This window comes from Elaeis guineensis, chromosome 1 (assembly GCF_000442705.2).
Source record: "Elaeis guineensis isolate ETL-2024a chromosome 1, EG11, whole genome shotgun sequence".
NCBI classification, from domain to species: domain Eukaryota; kingdom Viridiplantae; phylum Streptophyta; class Magnoliopsida; order Arecales; family Arecaceae; genus Elaeis; species Elaeis guineensis.
This window is the reverse complement of record NC_025993.2, coordinates 19,755,154-19,782,418: the sequence shown is the minus strand read 5'-3', so window position 1 is coordinate 19,782,418 and position 27,265 is coordinate 19,755,154. Positions and strand designations below refer to the sequence as shown.

General features: G+C 39.0%; 1 protein-coding gene across 1 annotated transcript; it reads left to right on the top strand.

Annotated features, from left to right (window-relative positions):
- The first annotated feature begins 1,492 nt into the window (after positions 1 to 1,492).
- LOC105032675 (L-type lectin-domain containing receptor kinase IX.1) lies at positions 1,493 to 4,749 on the top strand. The gene is made up of 2 exons (XM_010907185.4): positions 1,493 to 3,178; positions 3,944 to 4,749. The coding sequence occupies exons 1-2, from the start codon at positions 1,579 to 1,581 to the stop codon at positions 4,396 to 4,398; spliced, it is 2,055 nt and encodes a 684-aa protein (XP_010905487.1). The 5' UTR covers positions 1,493 to 1,578; the 3' UTR covers positions 4,399 to 4,749.
- Positions 4,750 to 27,265: the final 22,516 nt, after the last annotated feature.

Below are 27,265 nucleotides of genomic sequence, written 5' to 3'. Positions count from 1 at the left end.
ACATATTTTCCTCCTCTGAAGGCTTCATTTAGGAGGCCTACACCCGATGGATGCTGCTAAATTTCCAACTCCATAATGTATGAGTGATGAAGACCAGCAAGTTTCCCGAAGTTTCGTGAATAAGACCTAGTCAACTTTTTTGTTTTTCTGATCGGAAGTCCTAGTCCTAGGAGCACAAAATTTCATTGAAAAATCGATCATGAAAAAATTTTGCAACTAAGACATAAAGTCTATCCAATAAAAATCTAAAGTGGTCTAATTCATTCATGAAAAAATTGATCACTTGGTTGTTTCCATGGTTGTATTCAAAGTTAGGGAAGATGTCACATCTATATGTATCTTAACAAATACACATTAGGTATTTTAATGCATCCAAAATTCTGCTATTCTTTATGCTATAATTATTTAAGGATATGTTTAGTTGCCTTAAGTGAAATCCATCATATCATCGAAACAAGAAGAGCTAGCAAAGAGTCTGATCATATAATGTTCACATCATTGGAATGGTCGTATGAATATTACATGCAGAAGAAAGTCATTTGAAAAAAAGGGGCCATCATCCAAACAGGAAAAGCTAGCAAAGAGTCTAATGTTCACATCGTTGGAATGTCGTATCAATATTACATGCGGAAGGAAGTCATTTGAGGAAAAAAAAAAAAAAGGAGGGAGAGGGGGACAAAGCGAAGTTCGTAGGGTGGGACCATGATAATTATGGGACCATGACGCGGTACCAGACCGGAGTGCATTTTAAGGCCCTCCATAAGGGCGAGTGGTGAATGTTCTTAACTTTGATCCTCAACTACCAGATCCATCAGCGAATCTGGTCAGGGTGTTTAATGTTTAATGCTTAATCTGGTCAGGGTGGGACCATGATAATTATGGGACCATGTGCTATTATTAATAAAAAATCTGTATAAAAATATTATTTCACTTTCAAGTACTGGAGGGAAGATCCACTAAAGGTAAATTGTACGTGTCCATAGAAAGGCCGAATGGCGCTTTTCAAAGTGTTGAACAACCTAATGCAATGGGAAGAGAAGCGTGATGCCGGCGCATCGTTCAGTCTACTTTAAAAAGATTTAAATAATAGATATGGCTTCCCATTACTTTCTTTGACAATACATGTTACATTATTTTATGCTTGCATATCTTTCTAGGAGATGCTAATCATGTTGCTCAAGCTTGAATATTTGTCACAAGACCGGATCCTTCTAAGCCGTGGAATGGAAAAATTGTATCGTCGCAAGACTACAATCGACTTACAAATCCAAAGTCGCAAGCAAGCGATTAATTAATTCCCCACTAACCGTTGAACTCTCCAAACGACTGATTCCCAGCTAACAATTTCTTGACGAAGTTACAGCTCCCTTGCCTTCCTACCACTCAAGAAATCTAATTTGGCTACCCTGCTAGACTCCTCACAAATCAAAGAACGCGGCGGAGTACAGTGGATAAGAAACAGTCCACTTGCTAATTCTGCTCCTCTTATTTGACCTCTTCACAACTGAAGTCATTTTAAAGAAGCTATATGTTGTTCATTTCTTTGCCTATCCGAAGAAAGCAGCTGGGGATCAAGCAATGGCTCCCTGCAACTCTAGATCTCTCCACATCCTAGATCTCCTCTTTCTGCTGTTATCTGTCCTGATCCCCCTTGTAAACCCACTCTCTTTCAAATACACTGGCAATCAACTGGACGAGCCAAACTTAAACTTCTCCGGCGACGCCACCTTTGGCAACAATGCAATCCAACTCACCAAGGCCCAGTGGGGCTCTCAAATTGGCAATAGCTCTGGAAGCGCAACATATCCTCAACGGGTGCCTCTTTGGGACAAAGTTTCAGGAATGCTCGCCAACTTCACTACAAATTTCAGTTTCGCTTTCGACAAGGGAGAAACTGACAACGGGGGCGATGGGCTTGCCTTCTTCCTCTCACCCTTCCCTTTTGAGGCTCCACCGAATTCACGCGGTGGAGGTTTTGGACTATTTAATGCTACATCGGAGAATAATGTGGTGGCCGTCGAATTCGATAGCTACCGGAATCTGGAGTTCAACGATACATTCACCATCCATGTGGGCATCGACATTCGATCGCTGCGTTCCAAAAAACAACTGTACTTGAATAATGGCATCGAAAGGATTGTACAATTCAATGCATCCGTTGGTTATGATGCTATTACTCGAAATTTGAGCATCTTCGTCAGTAATGCTTCAGATCCTCGGATGAATTGGAGCCTGTCTGATGTTGTGGACTTGAGGGACTACTTGCCCGAGTATGTAACCATTGGTTTCTCAGGCTCCACCGGGGCTTCTATCGAGTTGCATAGCATCTATGCCTGGGAGTTCAATTCCTCCAATTTGAGTTCTCAAGATCTTGCTCCCAATGCTGGACCAAGTCCGAGTAATGAAACTTCCGTAGCCAAGAAGAAGAGTAAGATGGGATTAGTGGTGGGGCTTGCTGTTGGTACTGGGATCTTGCTATGTGGGTTGGGTTTGGTGTGGTCTGCAGTATGGCATAAGAGGGCCAGGGGAGGAATGGAAGCAGAAGAAGAAGAAGAAGAGATGGCTCTTGAATTGTCCATCAATAATGCATTCGAGAGAGGTGGCGGCCCCAAGAAATTTTCTTATAGTGCACTCGCGATTGCAACCAGAAATTTTGTTAAGGAGGCAAAGCTTGGGGAAGGTGGTTTCGGGGAGGTTTACATGGGAGTGTTGCATGATACCAAGCAAGAAGTGGCAATCAAAAGGATTTCTAGGGATTCTAAGCAAGGGAAGAAGGAGTACATAGCGGAAGTCTCGATTATTAGCCGGCTGAGGCATCGCAATCTCGTGCAACTCATTGGCTATTGCCACGAAAGAGGTGACTTGTTACTTGTCTATGAGTACATGCCTAACAAAAGCCTTGATTACCATCTATACAGCGAGGAGAGATTGCTAACATGGCCAGAGAGGTACAAGATTGCATTCGGCTTGGCCTCGGCACTACTCTATCTTCACGAAGAGTGGGAGCAGTGTGTGGTCCATAGAGATGTCAAGCCAAGCAACGTGATGTTGGATTCAGGGTTCAATGCTAAGCTTGGGGACTTTGGGCTAGCAAGGCTTGTCGATCATGAAAGTAACATGCAAACAACGGTTATGGCTGGGACCAGGGGATACATCGCACCTGAATATGCTACTACAGGTAAGTAATATTATAATTCTAGCTATACTTTGAATGCTCTTTGAATGAATGCTTTTATGATTGAAATTATAGAGAGAGATGTTTTATTCGTGCTCGTAAAGCTGAATTGCTGATCGTGGCTGGGCCTGGACCAAGGATAATGTCTCTTTGAGCCAGTGCTAAACCCATGGTCTGGGCCTACCATGTGTAAGGTCCATTATCCGCTAGCTCTACTACAAGGTAGATCAATCACTGCTATACCAATTTTATTAATAGCCAGGCTTGATTTTAGCTTGCAAAGGATCTAATAGTCTGATTTACAGAGAATTATATTATCAATCTTCTTTCCCTATTGTATTTGGAGAAAACAAAAATACATCTATTTGCTTGATAGGAAGTTAAATTCATCTGAAAGTTTTATGTTGTAACAGACGTTCATTAGGCAAAGATAAATTCCTACCCCACAAATTTATGCCCAGAAAAATTAGTTTAAGGAATTTGCTAAATCAAGCTTGTCTAACCCAATGGTCAATTGGTCCAGCCTACACAAAAGGCTCTTGATTGCCCATTCCCGATATCAACCATGGAGACCTAACCCATCAACCATTGTGCCCAAGAATAAACTCAAGCTAGCCTAGCTCAATATGAACCCGAACATGACAATATCCAGTTTGGATCATAGTTGGCTTGTTTAGTTGGATCTATATTATTTTAATTAACTTGAAATTAACAGTGGTAAATATAAACTAATTTTTACTAATTGAAATGCATCATACTATTTTGCAGGAAAAGCTAGCAAAGAATCAGATGTTTACAGCTTTGGAGTAGTTCTACTAGAAATTGCATGTGGTAGAAAACCAATTGATGTAAAAGAGAAGCCAAACAAGATAAACTTGGTAGAGTGGATTTGGGAGCTTTATGGAAAAAACATGTGTTTAACAGCAGTGGATAAAGGGTTAAAGATGGAATTTGAAGAGAAACAAATGGAGCGCTTTATGATTGTAGGGTTGTGGTGTGTCTATCCAGATCACAATTTAAGACCATCAATAAGACAAGCAATTAATGTTCTCAAATTTGATGCTCCACTACCTGATCTGCCACCAAAAATGCCTGTAGCAATGTTTTTTCCTCCAATGGATATTTCTAACTTAATCTCCACGTCATCATCCTCTGGTGGACCTTCCGTTAGTAGCTATTCTTCAAGTTCCAACTCAAATATTCACAAGAGTTATTTTGAGTAAGAAATTGAAATAAATTTAAAGATTGAGTTTTTTTTTTCTAGCAGGTTTGATATGTTATAGTTGGACTTGCAAATTAGCCTTATATGTTTATCATGTAACATGATGAGGAAATTATTTTTTAATTCTATCATGTGCATGTCTCGTGGTAAGGCAATCAACATTTCTAACTATCAATTTTTCCAACTTTGTGATTTCTTTCTATCCAATTTAGTGCTCAAGATGCCTATACATTAATTGTCTTGAGTCACCTTTAACATTGATGGTGGCGGTTCATGCAATAAGTGCTCTAAGCTCTATAGTGTTAAGTTAATCATTCATGTTAAAGAATTCTCTAACTTATTTGCGGATATCGGCATTTTGTCACGCACTTGAAGTCATGTTGTTTATGATAAAAATTGGTTATGTAATAGATGTTTCTTTTCCTTGAAAATTTGCTATGCATACATTTCTAACATATATCCATTCTATTATTGATCATTGATTGGCTAAATCTTTGGCCAAAGATTTAGTTTCTAGAGGTATGTTACATACTAAACGTTAAAACTTTAACGTTCAAGAATCAATAAAAGGCCATCCAAATTTAGAGGTTTACATAATTATTCAATTTGTGCCATTAAAAAATACTTAAAAATTAAAAAAAAAAAGTTATGATGATTTTCTATTTATACATAAAATGGTTTTAAAATTTTTAATAAGAAAGAAGAGCTGAAAAATGCATGATATATTAATTAGATTAGTTTGCCCAAATGCAAGATAGCACATATGAATTAAAATCTATACCATGATCTAAACTATTTGCTGTTAGGTGTTGCATTAAGATTACGTGATCCAAAAATCAAAGTGAGCCGTCCAAATTTGAGATCCATGCCATTATCATTATTTTATGCAATTGAAAATATCTACAAACTACAAACATATGTTTTGTCAGTTTAGGAAAGATTATCATATGCATATATCATTTCGTTCTCTCAATGAAAGTAATTAGATGGTCACTTTATTCTTACTAAGAGAATAAGGAAAAGATCTCATGGGTCATAATCAATGGTGTGGATTACCTAAAGTGATCCAATCCATTTTTGTACCTTCTTGATGCATAAGTAGGAGACAAATAATATAATTTTGATTTCTGTGTATTTATAGAAAAGCAAATTATGATCCATTATACTGATATCTAATTTGTATGATTTGTTATCGAGTTTGGATTATCCAGCTATGAGATAATTTAGCTCACCAAGTGATACCTGATTCTGCTCAGACCCTGTTCTTTTTAGTTTTACAATTTTGAGATGTTCTGCACTTGCAGTTAACTCAACAATGCACCACTTCACTGTTATCAAACTCTAGGACAAGTTGAAGGCCACAAATTGGAATAACTGAGCCTCAGCTAAGGTAGCCTATCACTTGACATTATCACAAGCAATTTGACCATTTTGTTGATGCATGAAAATTTAGTGTCTTACAAATTGTGCATACTCAGGAAGCTGCATCTCTAACCTATCCTTTTAACCTCAATATATATACTTGCAGTATTAGAGAATTAGATTAACTGGACTTGCAATTATAGAGTTGTGGAATGGAGTAGATTAGCATATAATAACACTAGTTAGTTGTAAATTATATGAGTACTCTTTTATGCTGATGATCACAAATAATTCAACAAAAGCCTCCTCAATCATCTATTGAATATATGGGCCAAGTTTTTAAGGCTTCCTCTGTAAGTGGTAAAAAGCTCATGTGGACCAGTAGGTGACGTCATTTGCTAAGCCACATGCTATCGTGACTTCTTTAACCGTGACTTGTTAAGCCGTATGCTATAATATGGCCCAGCGTGTGACGTGACCGTTCCTCAGCTAATGCTCCATGTAAGCATCAGTTCCCTTGCCTTTCGAATCAGCCGCCAAGTGGCATGGAGCACATGGATCTCTGCAACTCTATATCTCCCTTTCCATATCTCCATCCCATGGTGCCCCTCTTGCACTTCTCCTAAAACAAGCAAACCTGCTCTTCTTCAACCTCTTCAATAATGAGGCCACTCAAAGGATTATCCACTGAGGTGATGCCTTCTTTAATGATACCAAGAACCAACTCAACTTTTAACTCAAGAAAGTATTGCACCATCGGGATCTGATACCATACAGTATAGTATGAAAAAAAAAAATAAAACAAGAAATACAATATAAATACGTAGATCGACCTCAAGTCTATTTCTACGAGGCATGCAAGCTTTATTATGAAAGAATAAAATAAAATCAATACAAAAAGAACTCATCACTCAACTCTTGTACAAAAGTCTCTCAAAAAAAAATCTCAAAATTCTCACAAAAGCTCTCTAAAATTTCTGTTGAAGCTTTTTTATACTCCAGGATATCACCAGCTTCCCAATACAATAAACGGTTCGTCAATCGGAGCTTTATAGGCTCCAGAATCACAAAAATATTGTTTCAGTAGAAAACAGAGTTCCTATCAAGCCTAGAATCATCCGTGGCTGTCTGATCGTGATCGGCTCGCATCAGAACCGTCTGATCATGCAAAATAGGGCCACTGATCATCTGATCAAATCCGAAATCAACCACAGCCATTCGATCGTGATCGACTATGTTCTGGACCCTCCAATCGTGCAAAAATCCACCTGAACCGTGCGTGGACCGTGACTTCGATCCACGCAGCTCCCATGGACCGCCAGCGCCCCGTGGTCCATGAAGGACCGCATGAGTCCTAGCTTGGGTGCCCGTGCGCATTGGGCCGGCCCACCCGCACGCGCTGGGCTGGCCCGTGTGCAAGCCCGTGCTGGGCTGCGTGCCCACGAGTTCGTGCACTAGGCCATGTGCTCGCGTTCTAGTCATGTGCTGCCGCGTGCGGCCTCGCCATCGTTGTCTCCGTCGGGCCTGACGGTGCCGCCGTCGGCCTCCGTTGGCCCGCCGCCAGCTGCTACCACCTCATGTATTGAGCCGTCCTTCTTTTGCGTGTATCTTCTCCTTTTGGACTGTTTTTGGGCTCGTTAGACTCTATTTTTCATCCTGGACTTCGCTGTGGGCTCAATGTGGAACGAATCTTGAGATGTATTTTCTAACAATCTTTACCTCGACTAGATATTCGGCCTCCATCTGTCTTTGAGAGCTTGTGATCCGTCTCACCCCCACGCCCTAGAGCATACCTGCTGTCTTATGGATGGGCAAACGTGAGAGTCGAGCTAGACCGCTCGATCCCATTTCCGTCATGGACTGTGTTCACTTTGACCAAAGATCTGCTCAGAAAAGTCTCTTGCGGCAATAGAAATCTCACCCTGCGACATTTCCTCTCGTCCTCCCAAGTCTCCCGTTTAATGTCCGATCCACCTCCACCCGGAGCTCCACTTCGCACTGGACTCCTTTTAGCTCCTGAAGCTCTACCTCACACTGAACTCTTCACTAGGTAGTAATGTCCTCTCATCCTTTTTTTTTCCTCTAAAATAATCCTATCATCGCACAACACCTTCAGAATTTCTCTACAAACGACCATCATATAACCTCTCGAATCTAGTCTGCTTAGAGAGATAAGATTCCACCTAAAATCAGATATGTATTGGATCTCCATCAATCTCCTCACTGCACCATCATGTGTCCTCTAGCTGACCGTCCCGATGCCTCTAATCGCATAGCTCGATCTATTCGACAGATAAATAATGCCCTTACTACTCTCTAGGGAGTTAAATTACTTCTCTCTGCAACATACATGATAGGTGCATACAGATCTAAAATCCACTACTGGAAAGAAGTAGATACCTCGTCAGATACCTCTAGGACATCATCCTCTGAGTCACTACCAGCCATCACTGCAGTAGCCCTCATCTGATCCCTGAGTTGAGGGTAATCTCTGGCTAGGTGTCCTAACTCGTCACACCGGTAATATCTAGTCTTGCTCATGTTCCTCGTTCTGGACTTGGACCGCCCTCGTTGCGATCTCCTATCGCTCTATCTACCGCCTCCTTCTCCTCCAGAAACTACCAAAGCTGAGTTGCCGCCACCTGAGCTCGAAGATGGGTTCTCCCTCCTGAGAACCTCGTTTTGGAGAATCACTGCGGTGACCTAGTCTATCTTGATGGTACTCTTCTCCACTAGAAGAGCAGTCACTAAGGACTCATACGAAGGAAGAAGTGATGCTAGCAAGACCAGCACCCTAGTCTTCTCCTCAACTTTCTCGCCAACATTGAGGAGCTCAGTGAGGATCTTTTGGAAGTGGCTGAGATGCTCTTGCACGCCCTGTCCCTCAGTCATCCGCAGCTGATAGAATTGCCTCTAGAGAAAGAAGGTATTGGTAAGATATTTTGCTATGTACAATTTCTTGAGCTTCGACCACAGCATCATCAGAGAAGTCTCGTCGAGCATATGGATCACCACCTCATCCGCTAGGTACAAGCGGATAGTACTCACCGTCTGCATCTGGAGCCTCCTTCAATCCTGCACCTCTATAGAAGTCGGCTTCTCATCGCATAAGAGAGTATTGATCAACCCTTGCTAAATGAGCACATTTTTTATCCTTACCTGTCATAAGAAGAAATTGCTCTTTCTATTAAATTTGTTGATCTCTATCTTAATTGTGCTTGTCTTCTCCATCTTCTATCTTGATCACTACTGCTGCAACCTACACTCTGGCATCATCTTGCTCTGATATCAATTGTTACACCACTAAGATCTAGTACCATATGGTGAAGTAGGAAGAAAGAAAAAATAAAACAAGAAACACAATACAAATACGTGAATCGACCTCAAGCCTACCTTTACGGGACATATAAGCTTTACTATAAGAGAATAAAATAAAATCAATATAAGAGGAACTCACCACTCAACCTTTGTATAAGAGTCTCTCAAAAAAAATTTTCAGAACTCTCATAAAAGCTCTCTGAAACCTCTGTTGAAGTCTTTCTGCACCTCCAAGACGTCACCAGCTTCCCAACGCAATAAACAGTTTGTCAATCAGAGCTATATGGGCTCCAGAATCACAAAAATATTATTTCAGTAAGAAACAGAGTCCCAATCAAGTCTAGAATCATCCGTGACCGTCCGATCGTGATCGGCCCATACCAAAGCCATCCGATCGTGCAAAACAGGGCCATTGATCACCTGATCAAATCCGAAATCAACCACAGCCGTCTGATCGTGATCGGTTGTGTTTTAAGCCCTCCGATCGTGCAAAAATCTACATGAACCGTACGTGGACCACGACTCCGATCCATGCGGCTCCCATGGACTGCCAGTGCCCCGCGGTCTACGGTGGACTGTGCGAGCACTGGCTTGGGCACCCACGCACTCTGGACGGGCCCGCCCGCATGCGCTGGGCCTCGCACCATGCGTGCGCGTGGGCTTGGGCCGCGCTCCGTGCATGGGCACCCACGCATTCACGCGTTGGGCCACGCGCTTGCATCCTGGTCGCGTGTTGCCATGCGCAGCCGGGCTCGACGGCACCACCACCGGTCGCCACCACTTTGTGCACTGTGCCACCCTTCTTTCGTACGTATCTTCTCCATTTGGATTTCGTTTGGACTGTTCTTAGGCTCGTTAAACTCCATTTTTCATCTTAGACCTCGCTGTGGGCTTAATGTGGACCCAATCTTAAAGCATATTTTCTAACAGAAAATACCTACAAGATTGTATACTCCGAACTATGCTTATCTAGGACTCAGCATTAGGTATGCTTGCCCACTTCAACACAAAATTTGCATTAATCATCGACAGCCATGGTAACTTAATTAGTGGCAATGGGCTAGCCTTCTACCTCTCAACTTACCATTCCAATATCTTCCATAATTCATATGGTGGGATTCTTGGATTATTTAATGGTACAGATACTGAAATAATGAAGAATTGGATCATAGTTGTCGAGTTTGATAGCTATAGTGACCTGATATACAATGATTCAAGTGCTGATCATGTGGGCATCGATGTAAATACGATCATCACTAGCCACAGGGAAGGACACGCTGCAAGCCAATGCATGGGTCAATTATAATGCGAGTTCTAGAAATTTGAGAGATTCTTGGACCATTTCAACTACCAGTCCTGCACAAGAGCTACAAAAAACACCAGGATGGCATTGGTTGCAGGGTCAATTATTGGGATCGTAGTGTTGCGGTGTGGATTGGGTGCGGGGTGTTTCGCATCGTGGCATCAGATTTGGGCTAAAGGATGGATGAAAGAAGAGGAGAGCGCTCTTGATTCAAAGAATATATGCTAAGATTGACTGGGCTTCGGTTGTTTGCCTGGAGTCTTTTATTTGTAGCAAATAATCCACAGCTTGATTGAAAGATTGAATTTGAGATAAGAGATGGGAGTAGAGTGTCATCCACAGGGATGTCCCTGTGAAGCTTAACTAGGAAATGGGGATATATTATTATAGTCCTTTTGCAAGGAATTTAAGCTCTATTTTTAGTTTTATAACAAAAAGAAAGAAAGCTGGATTGCCAATGGATTGGATCAGCATAATGTCCAATTTCATTTCAAGCCAGCCCAGCCCATGGACAACCGTGCATGAAATAGAACAGGCATTTTTCTTCTTCATTTCATTTATGGATAAAATTAAAGATGTTTCGCCAATCACAACCATTCTGCTAAAGACTGGATGACTGCTCTCTTCTCTCCGATCTTGCACTATTGCTTCGATACGATTCTATTGGTTGCTTTTATGTTTGTCCTCTTTAGTCTTTCCTTTACCAGACACATGAACAAGAGGGAGAGAAAAAGAGACAGAGAAGGCATATTACATACCTTCCTTCTGCTAGATGGACATCATGACAGCCGGCCCATTTCAATCCAAGAAACTCGGTCCACCCTATAATTTCTTCAGTCCATCGACAGCCCTGCTGGTATCTGATGACCAAAAATTAATTGACTGATCTCCCTGTATTATAGAATTTTCCTAACATATGGGATATGTCAACTAGAAGAAGGGCTATGCACAAAGATGAGAACAATCTAATATAAAATTAATTTTCCCTACCTTTGTCCTAAAATCAACATGCATATTCTTCCCATATATATTTTAGTATAAACAAATTTGCACCCATGTGATGTTCAGGCTATTAAGCTTATAAACTATGAACCTGAGCTTAGGACCTCTATTGAAAATGGGCTAGGTTTTTCCTCAATATAGCAAAGTTGAACCCAATGGTAAAAAATAAATTGACCCATGGCCCAAAAAAAACATGGGCTGGGTTAGCGTGGCACTGCGATGGTCCAACTCGTTAGACGCCTTCACATTCGGACCAATCAATTGGAAACATAGTAGGGCCAAATTAACCCAGCTTATCCTCGATGAAACATGACATTAAGTTAAGGTTTAAATTGCCTTGTCAGGTCGGATCTGACCACATCTAGACAAACTACGTTCTGATTAAATACTTGAACCTGAATTAACATCGCTAGTTGGGCCATATGAGACGGGTCTTGCCCATGACTTTGCGGGCCAACTGAGATATGAAGTGTTCAAGCCTACAATCTGCTGATGTTCAGTATGTGATTGTTTCCCCACTATAGCCTGGACAAAACTAGGAATCAATTTAGTTCATTGAGTAGCATGTTAAATACCGGGGAGCTCTGCTTGTTTATATGTTAGTAAATCTTTTTAACTCTTATATGCCAAAAATAAGTAATCATATAAGCATAAATTTCTCTATACCAACGAAGATGCAACATGCCATCCAACAGGAAAAGCTGGAAAAGAGTTAGATGTGTATAGCTTTGGAGTAACCATATTTGAAGATGGAAAAGAGTTAGACGTAGGGATGGCAATCGGTAGGGTTTGGATCAGATAATGGACTACCGATCTTCAAATTCGAACTTAATACCCTATATCCAAATCCTATCCGGTATCCGATCGGATAAGAAAAATGATACCTATCCCCGTACCCAATGGGTTCGAAGATATCCACGGATAATCCATTTTTCCGTACCCAATCCATATCCGTCCCATATTTGTTCCGTACCTAAAAAAATAAACAACCAAAATAATTTTATGCATATTATCAATCAAAACAGAATTACCAATTCAACATAGAACGTAATTTATAAGTCCAGATTTATAGAAATCAAACATAGAAATAGAATTACAATTCAACATAGAACATCTAAACAACCAAAATAATTTTATGCATATTATCAATCAAAATAGAATTACCAAAACAGAATTATAAATGTATATATACGAATATGCGTTTGGGTATGGGTTCGGGTATTACCCATATCCATAGGTTCGGATCAGGTTCGGATTCGAATTCAGGTAGAAAATAATACTACCCATACTCTATCCATACCCATGCTACAGTTTTCGGGTTTTACCCAAATCCGAACCCAAACTCAGTCAAACCTTATTTTTCGAGTTTAATCGGATTTAGGTAGAGTGCATACCTATCGGGTCGGGTCGATTTTGCCATCCCTAATTAGATATCTATAGTTCAAATAGAACTAGGTCTAAAAAAAGTATGATTAATATAAATAATTATAGAAATTACTAAAATCCTACAAGAGGAATATCTTAGCTTCTACATTAATTTTTTCTTTTATCACTTTATCTAATTCTTCATAGATTAAAAGACATCACGACAATTTATTTTTTAAAAAATGAAAAGTGGTTTGACTAGCCCATTTGAGGGCTCAAAAAATAGAATTTTGATCCAATTTAACCTTTCAGAGGATTGGCCCAAGATTATAGATCTCGAAAAGCTACCAGATTTTAAAAAATAGATCATCTCAATTCAACGTTATATGACCAAATTATATCTTCTAAAATTTGGCATGCAATTAGACTTCTTGATGCAGATAGATCTTGCTCTTAGATCCTATCCAGGACTACTCGCAATAGTCAAAGTGGTCGACATCGAATCTAGTGATTTTTTTATGAATACTCGTAGCCAAAGTGATCTATATCAAGTTTGATGATCCTTTCTGCCATGACCTCTATGGTCCATATTGAATCTCGTGACTTTTTAGATATCTGCAGTAACTTTTAGAAAAAAATTAATTCTTGATTTTCTTCGGGGGAGGGAGATTTTTGTACTATAACTTATCATTGTACTCCAGAGGAAAAAAGATATAATTTTTTAAATTGAAGATTTATTTTATATTAACTTATGTAGAATGTAGGTAAAAGTGATTTTATTTTTCACATTTTTCTTCGTCTCAACCTCAGATAGGATGACTAACATAAAATTACAAATATTCTTAGTAAAGCCTTTGTCATGATACGTACGATTACCTATAATATCAATTAAGATCAATAATGTCTCAAGAAAGATTAAATAGATTGACTATATCATCAATTGAAAAAGAGATGTAAGAAAAATTTGGTTATAAAAATTTAATTAAAAACTTTATATCTCAAAAAGCTAGATAAATAAAATTTTAATAAAAAATTTGTATAAATTTTAATAGAAAAAAAAAATTATATTTTAGTATTTAGCTTTAGACCTCCATATGTTAATCTATATCGAGTTTGATGATCTTCTTGAATCATTTATTTATTTTTGGCCTTGCAAAAAGCAAAAGTAGCTGTTCTATCCTGTAGAAATTCCCATGGCATGGAGTTTTAATCACGGTTATCAGAGACAAATGTGCTCATAACGTATTCTTCGTTCAGTTATCCACTGTGGGAGTTTGTACTAGTATTACAGTAACATCTATCGGGAGTTTAGGTAAAGTTGAATAAATCAGAGTTAATGCCCAAAAACATGCAAGTCAATCTTGTGGTTGCTTATTAATTTTCAATGCACAGTTGGGCTCCATCAAAACATATTTTACCATCCAAACATGTTTTAGCAACTGTGGGGTGAGGTTGGTATGTCAACCATCAGGTGAAATGGCGGTGCATGTACACAGGGTATAGATATATATTGATTTGATAATTATAAAATTTACCGTAACCTCTGCACCTAGGTCACGAGAAAGTCTTGTTGATGAGATAAAAGTATAACCTCAATTTGGAGCAATACATACAAGCAGTCTTAGAAACATGACAAACTTCCCTCCATTAGTAGTGGCAACAGTTGCCCACAAAATCAAAAATCTTTGATTGGTTTGCAATATTAGATAAAAGGACGCAACAGATGCCCAATAAATAAAGCTTAAGGAAGACCAAAGAGGAGCAAGAAAATTTAATAGGAGAGCAACTCAATGGTAAGAATAACCTATTAAATGTAATGGACATGCTGATGAGTATCAAAAGGCAAATGGTGCGAAAACTTTGAAAAATCACCCAAAAAGGTCACTAGTTGCCTTGCACCTATCAGTTATCTTTGTTTAGTGGCATACTTCACGATGCCAATTCGAAGGGAGCCACGAAAATTTAAGGTAATCAGAAAAAATTTGTCATGCCAAGAGTTGCCCCAAAAATAGACCCGCCCGCCTGATCGTGGCCAGCTTGGGTAAAGGGAATCAGCTTAACAGACCGACGGGCTGAAAAAGTTAGGCTTGATTAGTAATTGGATTGGGCTTGGGCTCATCAAATTTAACCTGGCCTTGCTCGACAAAGTTTTATCTAATATATACAAGATGGATAAAATTTAATCTAATATACGTAACTACAATATACTATACTATACATTATATTATGTACAATTTATTATAACAGCATAACAAAATATAATATAGTACATAACATAACTTTGTAATATAAAATAATATAATGCAACATAACAAACATAACATAGCGTAACCTAATATAGTATAAACTAATATAATATAATATAATGTAACATAACATAAAATGACAGGAAGGATACGATAACTATCGTGCAATTCAGTATACTTCCCTCTCCCTCACTCTCTCCCATGTAGATAAACATACACATTATAGCCATCTAAGACGTCGGTTGGTCTGAGCTGATTTAGAGTGAACCAAGCTGTGCTCAGATTTTGGCCCTCCCTTTTCTTATCGAGACAGGCTTGTACCAAATTCTGATACCTCCCTTAATCTTAAATTTTATTATATTATATATTGTATTTGGTGTTTTTCTTTGATAGTCTTGCTAGGCGAGTACTGTTATAAAACTTAACCCTATGAGCAGGTACTCCATCCGCTACATAATTAAACGATAAGTCATTAATTTGAAAAAGCCACGCTAAAACATAAAGGAACGTGCATGGGCTTACAATTGTAGTCCACCGAGGTTCGTAACATCAACTGTATTCTATGAAATTTGCCACATCGACTGCGAAAGCGTCACAAGAATAATTAATACCAAAGGACGGCTCTCCCTGACGGACCTTGTTGGAGTGGGTTCCGGTCTTTTCTTGACCTGTCTGATACCTGACCAGATCCAATTCATTGCCTACATACTTGGAGCCTGAAGATTGTAAAATGCATAGATACGAAATTTAGTACTTATATTCTCTACTGGTCGGCGGAACTTTGTCGGACTCTTTGAAACAATAACGGCATCTCTATTTTGATCCATGCCAAGGCTGAAAGGATTGAAAATACTAAACTAACGTGAGGACGGATCTTCTACAGCAACCTCGACTTCTTAGAGATGTTTATCATTAAAAAAAAAAAAAAGGGTTCTCAGAGATGTTCATACGGTGTCCTATGAGTTTGGCATTGAGAGCCAACGGTGGAAGAGTGGGAGCCACTGCAAGAGAGCTTTAATTAGTGTTGTGTGACATCACCCAAGTGCATAGTCAAAGAAGTCACGCCCTCCAGCCATCGCATTCCATTACGTATTACTCAAGAAAACTTGCATATATACTTTCGGTAGTTCCATTAAGACATATTTAGTTGAAGAGAATGAAATTCTAGGATGAAAATAGAAATAAATGGTTTTCATATTAGCCATTTGGTTGGAAGAATTCTATTCTCATTTCAATTTAAGAAAAAAATAGAAATATTTTATACCCTCAAAATTCAATTCTTACTCTCTTCTAATATTCAGTTTTTATTCTGATTCTAATTCCTGTAACAAACCAAACAGGGTATATGGCTATTCGATTCCTATTCCAATTCATTCCAACTCCGATGTCAGTCATGAATCAAATACATTCTTAATTGACTTGGCAATTTAGCCATCTAGCGAGTAGACTTCGTAATTAAATTGATTCCAGTATAAATACTTCTAGCCCAAATCTTCGACATTCCAGAGTTAAGGTAACTGGCTTGCATAATGATAACCACTGGTCATAGCAGAGGACCATGCCCAAATTTATTTAAACGTATGTGGCTCAAGCTGGTACGACATTTGCTCCGTACTAAACCGCCCAAATGAGGTTAAGTTTTCACCTATGGAGGGGTCACCTTCAGGCACGTGATCCAAACCCTTAGGCCAGGTTTGGAAGCAGAACAAGCAATCCTTGTGAATGGGTTGCAGCTATGGCCAATGAGAATACATGGTTGTAGGATAAGGTGGCAAATCATAGAATAAGGCTTTAATTTTACTTTCATTGTTTAGATAATTTTACTTTCATTTTTAAAGTTGAGAATAGTTTTATGACCATTTGATGTATGCATTATATGGTTATCTTGTACCACAGTGCATTGAAATCATAAAGAGTGTCCCAAAGAAGACACTGTAGGAACCAGATCTAGGGTTTCAGGGTTAGATCTTGAAACTTTTTCAAGATCATACAGCGGAAGACTAAAGTAAATCAAAATTATTTTCTAAAATTAGAGAATCCCTAGATCTAAGATTATATTACATGATTATTACATAGCATTAAATCAAAAATTAAAATATATAAATATAGCATGAACTACATGTTGATCATATCAACATGTTTCTATACTACATCTAATGTATGTATTAAACAATAGATCAGATCTATTACCTTGCAAGTTAGATGTTCTAACCTTGCTGATCCGGATTTGAGGATGATGTTGCAAGCCGCACACGAGTCCGGCCTCTAGGAGTCGTCCACACGAGCACACGAATCTCGATCAGAAGTCCTGCTTCAGGAAATCAGTACAGTATGCTAGTACTGCGCTGATCCTTCTTTGATGGTTGATCAGGTGCCTCTTTCTTCTTGATTTGGACTCTTCCAAAAATGAAAAGTAGAAGGAGGAGTTTCAGATCTGAGATGCTCTCAGAAAACTCAAGATGGAGGGAGGAAAGATATGAAAACAAACAACCCTAGAAGAAGACCCTCTTCTTCTTCTCGTTTCTCTCTCTAGATACCCTAACTTGTGTCTTTTATATCTCCACGACCCAAAGGTCTATCTTTTTGATTTTTGGATGGCTCAAAGATCTCTCAAATCTCTGTCTTCTCCAAAAATTTCATGAAGAAACTAGTTTTATATAGAGAGATATGATAGAGTCCTTGTCTAGGTCAAATACCTAGTCAAGGCTTATCCAAACATGGCAAGATAAGGGGCGCCCAACTCTTGAGCACCTCCTCCTTATTTTTGTGCATGGATCATTAGAAAAAGATGCACAATGTATACTCTAAAAGCCACAAAAATTTTAAAAAAAATTTGGATAAATTCGGTGCAAAATTGAAAGAGTTTTGGATTTCTAAAACTCTATCTCATAGAATTCGAAATCCAAATTTATTCCTTTTTGATTTGATCCAAACCACCTTCCATGTAAGAAAGAAGAGAGGAGACCTTTTGTGAACGTGGGAGAGACCTGGGAGAGGGCTTTTGTCGCACAAAATAAGAGGAGATTGGCGTTGAATGAGAGAGAGGGCATGGGGAAGGCTTATGTGGTGCAAGGTTGAATCCTAGTCTTACTAGGATTCTATCTTATGACTTGTTTTAATTTGGTTTCTCAAACCAAATCAAACCAAAATTAGATCAACCCAATTAAAATAGATCTTAACCCAATTAAGAACCTAATTTAATCAAATTAAATTAGATTTAAATCTGATTTAATTTTCTAATCAAATTAAAAATTAGATTGACCCAAGTCCTAGTTGAACTAGGACTAGTTTTTTCTTGTACTTGGCTTATCCAATAAACTAATTGGACTTGATCCAATCAAGCCCAAACTAAATCTAATTAAATCATATTTAATTAAACTTAATCTCAGCCCATTGGCTTAATCAAATTAAGCCAATTAGCAATCGAATTGCTAATTGATCCTCCTGCAACACTTGCACTAGATTAAATACCAATCGTATTGATCATTTAACCCTAGAACGATTCTTAATCGTTGATCAACCATCCGATCGGATCATGAACTCTAATGTGTGTGACCTCATAGGTCCGAACCTAAGTCGGTAGCATAGGAATAAATTCCTATACCAATCGAAGTGACCATCTAGCAATGGTACCCGACGATCGGATAGGTCGAATGTGTAGAACAACATCCTTAGAACCCATGCGGATATAGTTTTCATATAATTCATCCCCTTGACCAAAATGATCATAGGACACCCCAAAATTCAACTGTCAACTCTGATCAGGTTGTCCACATTGTATTTCAAAATATCAAATCCATCTGATGGATTATCCTGGTCAAGATTTTGCTAAATTGAAATACAGCGACTCATTCTTCTCCAACTCTTGGAGTGGTCAATCCCATCTCGATCACACTCTGACTTCGTAAGTACTTGACTGTGCCCAGAAGCCTTCCGTCCCTGAATTAGAAATTCAGTTAGTCCAGTACCAAAGCACAGTGAGTTGCTTACAAGTCACTGAGGCGATTTCAAGTCTAAGGGACACTTATACCTATATCCCATCGAGACATTCTCGATAGCAGAATACTCTGGAGTTGGTCACGTTCAATGATGATGTACCAGTATATCTCACCTGTATGCCATACCAGTATCTCCACACTCTTTGGTTAAGAGGACAACCAACCCATATGGCCTACAGCGACCTATGCTCGATAGAAGCTGTTGTCCTTATTAACAGCCTATCATTTGGTCGTGAACTGTTTTAAGGACTAATCGATAAATCCTCTCTTTATCGAACTTAAATAGTCCTAAGGACTTCATTATAACAATGGAGTTCATTAGAAGATGAAAGCTTATGATGAAGATGCCAAATATATTTTATTTATTAACAAATCAATTACAATACTTGGTTGCTCAACCGTCAACAGCTTGACGATTGGCTTTTTGGGACACATTTCCCAACAACTCCCACTTGTCCTAAAGCCACTCGGCACAGTATCTAATATCCATCTTCGACTTGTGGTTGTCGAACTCCTTTATCGCCAGGGCTTTAGTAAAGGGGTCGGCCAGGTTCTCTTTTCCGTCGATCTTCTGAAGGTCGACGTCACCTCGATCCATGATCTCTCGGACCAGGTGGAAGCGGCGCAAGATGTGCTTTGTTCACTGATGTGCTTTGGGTTCCTTCTCCTGAGCTATGGCACCAGTGCTGTCGCAATAGAGCAGGACCGGACCATCGAGGGAGGGTGCTACTCCGAGTTCGTTGATGAATTTTCTCAGCCACATAGTTTCCTTCGCGGCATCCGATGCTGCGATGTACTCCGCTTCACAAACAGAGTCTGCCACAGTATGTTGCTTGGAACTCTTCCAGTAGATGGCTCCACCATTCAGAGTAAAGATATAACCCGACACACTCCTACTGTCATCATGGTCAGATTGGAAGCTAGAGTCTGTGAACCCCACAAGTTTCAGATCTGACTCACTATAAACCAACCATTGGTCCTTAGTGTTTCTCAAATACTTAAAGATGGCTTTAACCACTTTTCAGTGATTTTCTTCAGGATCAGATTGGTATCTACTCACTACTCCTAGTGAGTATGCTACATCTGATCTTGTATATGTCATGGCATACATGATAGATCCCACAGCTGAAGCATATGTGACTCTACTTATACGCTCTCTCTCTTCAGGAGTTATCGGACAATCCTTCTTAGAGAGAGAAATTCCTTGGCCTATCGGTAGATAGCCTTTCTTAGAATTCTCCATGCTGAACCTCTTCAGCACAGTATCTATGTACATGGACTGAGATAACCCAAGCATCCTTTTAGATCTATCCCTATAGATCTTCATCCCTAAGATGTAGGATGCTTCACCCAAGTCCTTCATGGAGAACTGTGATGACAACCAAACTTTTATTCCCTGTAGTGCGGGGATGTCATTCCCGATTAAAAGAATGTCATCCACATACAAGACAAGGAATACCACAACTGGACCATTTGCCCATTTATAGATGCAGGGCTCTTCTCCATTCTTAATGAAGCCATACGTTTTGATCACCTTATCAAAATGCATGTTCCAACTCCGAGAAGCTTGCTTCAATCCATAAATAGATCTCTGAAGCTTGCACACCTTGGACTCATCTGTGGATGTAAACCGCTCAGGTTGTATCATATACACCTCTTTGGTCAGCTCTCCATTCAGAAAAGCTGTCTTTACATCCATCTGCCAGATCTCATAATCCAGATGGGCAGCTATTGCAAGCATTATCCGAATGGATTTGAGCATTGCCACAGGGGAAAACATCTCGTCATGGTCAATACCATAACGTTGACGATACCCCTTGGCGACCAGACGGACTTTATAGGTCTCCACCTTTCCGTCTGCGCCCCTCTTCCTTTTGAAGACCCATTTACACCCAATGGGTTTAACCCCTTCAGGTGGGTTAACCAATGTCCATACATCGTTGACCTTCATTGTCTCCATTTTGGATTTCATGGCTTCAAGCTATTTCTCGGAATCAGGTCTCTGCATTGCATCTATATAGGTGATCGGATCCTCATTATTCTCATCAAGTTCGATGGGATCACCGTCCCAGACCAAGAAACCGTAGTATCTGTCCGGCTGACGCGGTACTCTACCGGATTGCCTTAATGGTGCAGGTACATTGGGCTTCGGATCTGATCTAATCATATCCGACTCAGGTTTAGCTATTAGTGTCGGTCCTTCTACCTGTTAAACTTCATCAAGTTCAACCTTAGAGGCAACGGTTCCTTCACCAAGGAACTCTTTTTCTAAAAAGATTGCCTTAAGACTGACGAACACCTTTTGTTCATCAGCATAGTAGAAAAAATATCTTTTTATCTCTTTGGGGTACCCTATGAATGAGCATTTGTCAGACCTAGGTCCAAGTTTGTCTGTGACTAATCGTTTGACATAGGCCGGGCACCCCCAGACCCTAAGGTGTGAAAGTGCTGGCTTACGTCTCGTCCATATCTCATATGGAGTCTTAATTACAGACTTACTTGAAATCCTATTTAACAGATAACAGACCGATTCGAGTGCATATCCCCAGAAGGATATCGGCAAGCTAGCAAAACCCATCATGGATCGGACCATGTCTAACAGAGTCCGATTCCTCCTTTCAGACACACCATTATGCTGTGGTATTCCTGGAGGAGTCCATTGGGAGAGAATCCCATTCTCTCCTAGATATGTGAGAAATTCACTAGAAAGGTATTCTCCTCCTCGATCAGATCGAAGAGTTTTAATACTCTTTCCAGTTTATTTTTCTACTTCACTTCGGAATCGTTTGAACATTTCAAATGAATCCGACTTATGTTTCATCAGATAGACATATCCATATCGGGATAGGTCATCCGTGAAAGTTATGAAGTAGAAATATCTACCTCTAGCACTGGTGCTGATGGGCCCGCATACATCAGTATGTACTAGGCCCAAGAGCTCAGTAGCTCTCTCACCTTTTCCAGTAAAAGGTGACTTGGTCATTTTACCAAGAAGACAGGACTCACAGGTTGGAAGTGATTTACAATCACTGATTTCGAGGATTTCCTCTTGAGTCAATCTGTTTATTCTGTTCTTGTTTATATGACCTAGCCTACAGTGCCATAAGTAGATATCTGACACACTATCTAATCTAGGATGCTTGCCAGTTGAATAGACTACATTAACAGGTTGTGATAACATATACACACCATTGTTCAAATATCCACAAAAAATAGTAACACCATTCTTAATGATATTACAAATTTGTTTCTTTATTGAAATTTCATAATCATTTTTGATCAGAAGGCCTACAGAAATGACATTTAAAAAGAAACTGGGATAGAAATGACAATCATTAAGAACAACGATATGGGATTCAAATACAAGTTTCAAGATTCCTAATGCTAGAACTGAAATTGGTCTTCCATCTCCAACATTCAGGAACCTCTCGTCTTGCTCGAATCTCCTACTGACCTGCAACCCCTGCAACGAATTGCAAATATGGTAAGGGCTACTGGTATCCAATACCCAGTCAGTTATATCACAAATAGAGAAATTGCAACGAGTTATCATATAAATACCTTGTCCAGCAACAACTTGCTATTTTCTCTGCCTGTTCGGGTCTAGAGAGGCAATGTACTGGGGACAGTTCCTCTTCCAGTGCCCCCGCTTCTTGCAAAAGAAGCATTCAGCTTGACTCTTATCGGATTTGATCTTTTTGGTCTGACCCTGCACAGATGTCCCAGCCTGAACTTGCACCTTCTTCACTTTTTTCTTCTTGTTCTTCTTCCCTTTCTTAAAGGGTCGAGAACCAGAAGACGATCCTCCCACTAAGTTCACCGACTCCTTATGGAGTTGGTGATCCTTCTCAAAGTTCTGAAGCAACCCCAATAATCTGTGGTAGTTTATTTCAGGCTTTGTCATTCTATAATGAGTGAGGAATGGGAGATAAGACTTGGACAGCGAGTTCAGTATTGCATCTTTCCCAAGCTGCTCATGCAAGAAAAAGCCGAGCTTGCTCAATCGTTCCATCAACTCGATCTGTACAATACATGATCAGTGACAGAGGCACCATCCCGTATTTTGGCGTTGAAGATGGCACAACTAGTCTTGTGCCTCTCCACATCATCGGATGTGCCAAAGGCATCCTCCAACACTTGAAGCATGTCCTTTGGCTGAGCCGTCTCGAATCTGCGACTGAACTCGTCGCTCATGGCAGCCAGCATGATACAGCGCACCGTGGTCCGGTCAATGAGCCACTTTTGGTAAGTATCTCTGACTGTTCCACATGCATTGACAGCTGACTCCTCAGGTGCAGGATCCATTATCACATATAGGATCCGTTCATGCTCTAGGACTATCTTCAACTTTCGGTACCAGCTACCGAAGTTGGGTTTCACCAACTTATCATTATCCAACAATGATCGGAGCGATAGGGAAGTGGCCATATCTGCACAAAAGAAAATCATAACCTAATTAGTAATTAATTCATTAAACTTAAAGATTTGGACTTTAATCAAAAGATTTCTCCTATTATTTTATTCGAATTGGTAGCCTCTACCTCTAATTCGAGGAATTATCCTAATTCCTTAGTGGGTACTAGAATCCACTTAGACTGCACACAAGCCCAACTTTGATTGGCCAACCCATGTACATCTAAGAGTAGGTTCATAACCAATTATTTCTCTAAATAATTTCTAGTAATTTTAATTTTGCCCCAGAAACCTAATCAGTAGGCTTTGGCCTCCACTGTAAGGATCCGGTTAGGTCCAACCATTAACATGATCATACTTGGTGTATCTAACCAACGAATGATTAAGCCCAACTTTAGTTGGCTCACCTAACCACCATTAGAGAGACACTTTCAAGTCGTCATATGATGAGTGATAATTCCATTAGTCAACAAGCACCAGGCCTTTGGGTCTGCAATGATTATTGAGTTAATGGACTCATTATCAAACATCTTAATAGGAGGCTATGACTCAGTTATCTCCATAACTTTGTCATTTTAAGGACCTAATAATTTTAGAGGATTTAAATAATATAGAGGATGAGGTCAGATGAACCAGCTTATCATGATCCTCCCACTGGCTTCACCAAGTCAGCTTAAGGGAGACCATTAAAAGGGCTGGTCTAGGAGCACCTAAATCAGTCACACTGATTTATCTAGCTGACATGGGTCAGCTCGAATAGTCAAGTGATCCGATCAAAATATAATTTCACTAAGAGGCCAGATAAGTTCGATCAATGGGAGGGTCTGCCAAAGCTTACCTTAGACACCATCAGAAATGGCCAGGTAAGCGGGCTCCTAATTAAAAACCACCGGTCTGGTTTACCTTAGACACCAACTGGTTTAATTAGTTTCGATTAGATCAACCTAACAGTTCGTGCTAGACCGCTTAGCCAAGAATCAAGTCCATTTGGTTCTCGTTAAAGATATAGACTTGACCAACTACAACTATTGTAATTGATCTAGAGAATCCTTGACCTAATCTAAGATAATAATTGATTAGATTTAGTCAATTCTCTAATTAAGTCCATCTTTAATCTAACCATAGGTCTAACCCAATTAATGGACCTAATTTCCACTAACCCATTAACCCAATATGTTATGGTTTGTGTCTTAGGTTCTTCAATTCACAATCCTAGAACCTAATCAAACAACTTCTTAATTCTTAATTAAGTTTTGGGCTGAGGGTTGAGTTCGATTTTTCAAAAAATAATTTTCATATTTGTAAAACATTTTTACAATATGATTCTACCAACCATATTGCATATTTAATTCATAATCAAGATACAAGTGAATTAAACATGAAACTACTTTAGATCTAATCTAAATAGGTTCATGTAATTGAAATAGTTTCAACTTTAAACAATTTTTTTGCACAAAAATTATTAACAAAGAGATTTTATTTCAGATTTAAATACTTTTTAAATCAAATAAATCATAAATTTAATCTAGATCATATCTAACAAATTTATGATTAAAGATAGATCTACACAAACTAGGACAACCTTTGTACTGTAAGGGGTTACACCTTACAGCAGGACAACCTTGCAGTTCGTGATTGATCTAAAATTTTAATTTTAGATTTAATAATCAGATTATAAATTAGATCTAATCTAAAAAATAATCTAAGCATGTATAAATAATCATGTAATAAAGAACCTAGGCTCTGATACCAATTATAGGAACCAGATCTAGGATTTCAGGGTTAGATCTTGAAACTTTTTCAAGATCATACAGCGGAAGACTAAAATAAATCAAAATTATTTTTTAAAATTAGAGAATCTATAGATCTAAGATCCTATTATATGATTATTACATAGTATTAAATTAAAAATTAAAATATATAAATATAGCATGAACTACATGTTGATCATATCAACATGTTTCTATACTACATCTAATGTATGTATTAAACAATAGATCAGATCTATTACCTTGCAAGTTAGACGTTCTAACCTTACTGATCCAGGCTTGAGGATGATGTTGCAAGCCGTACATGTGTCCGGCCTCTAGGAGTCATCCATACGAGCCCACGAATCTCGATCAGAAGTCTTGCTTCAGGAAATCAGCACAGTATGCTAGTACTGCGCTGATCCTTCTTTGATGGTTGATCAGGTACCTCCTTCTTCTTGATTTAGACTCTTCCAAAGATGAAAAATAGAAGGAGGAGTTTTAGATCTGAGACGCTCTCAGAAAACTCAAGATGGAGGGAAGAAAGATATGAAAACAAACAACCCTAGAAGAAGATCCTCTTCTTCTTCTCGTTTCTCTCTTTTAGACATCCTAACTTGTGTCTTTTATATCTCCACGACCCAAAGGTCTTTCTCTTTAATTTTTAGATGGATCAAAGGTATCTCAAATCTCTATCTTCTCCAAAAATTTCATGAAGAAACTCATTTTATATAGAGAGATATGATAGAGTCCTTGTCTAGGTCAGTCAAGGCTTATCCAAACATGGCAAGATAAGGGGCGCCCAACTCTTGAGCACCTTCTCCTTATTTTTATACATGGATCACCAACAAAGGATGCACAATGTATACCTTAAAAGCCACAAAAATTTCAAAAAAAATTTGGATAAATTCGGTGCAAAATTGAAAGAGTTTTGGATTTCTAAAACTCTATCTCATAGAATTCGAAATCCAAACTTATTCCTTTTTGATTTGATCCAAACCACCTTCCATGTAAGAAAGAAGAGAGGAGACCTTTTGTGAACGTGGGAGAGACCTGGGAGAGGGCTTTTGTCATACAAAATAAGAGGAGATTGGCGTTGAATGAGAGAGAGGGCGTGGGGAAGGCTTATGTGGTGCAAGGTGGAATCCTAGTCTTACTAGGATTCTATCTTATGACTTGTTTTAATTTGGTTTCTCAAACCAAATCAAACTAAAATTAGATCAACCCAATTAATATAGGTCTTAACTCAATTAAGAATCTAATTTAATCAGATTAAATTAGATTTAAATCTGATTTAATTTTCTAATCAAATTAGAAATTAGATTGACCCAAGTCCTAATTGAACTAGGACTAGTTTTTCCTTGCACTTGGCTTATCCAATAAACCAATTGGACTTGATCCAATTAAGTTCAAACTAAATCTAATTAAATCATATTTAATTAAACTTAATCTCAGCCCATTGGCTTAATCAAATTAAGCCAATTAGCAATCGAATTGCTAATTGATCCTCCTGCAACACTTGCACTAGGTTAAATGCCAATCGTATTGATCATTTAACCCTAGAACGATTCTTAATCGTTGATCAACCATTCGATCGGATCATAAACTCTAATGTGTGTGACCTCATAGGTCCGAACCTAAGCCAGTAGTACAGGAATAAATTTCTATACCAATCGAAGTGACCATCTAGCAATGGTACCCGACGACCGGATAGGTCGAATGTGTAGAACAACATTCTTAGAACCCATGCGGATATAGTTTTCATACAATTCATCTCCTTGACCAAAATGATCATAGGATATCCCAGAGTTCAACTGTCAACTTTGATCAGGTTGTCCACATTGTATTTCAAAATATCAAATCTATCTGATGGATTATCCTGGCCAAGGTTTTGCTAAATTGAAATACAGCGACTCATTCTTCTCCAACTCTTGGAGTGGTTAATCCCATCTCGATCACACTCTGACTTCACAAGTACTTGACTGTGCCCAGAAGCCTTCCATTTCTGAATTAAAAATTTAGTTAGTCTAGTACCAAAGCACAGTGAGTTGCTTGCAAGTCACTGAGGTGATCTCAAGTCTAAGGGACACTTATACCTATATCCCATCAGAGA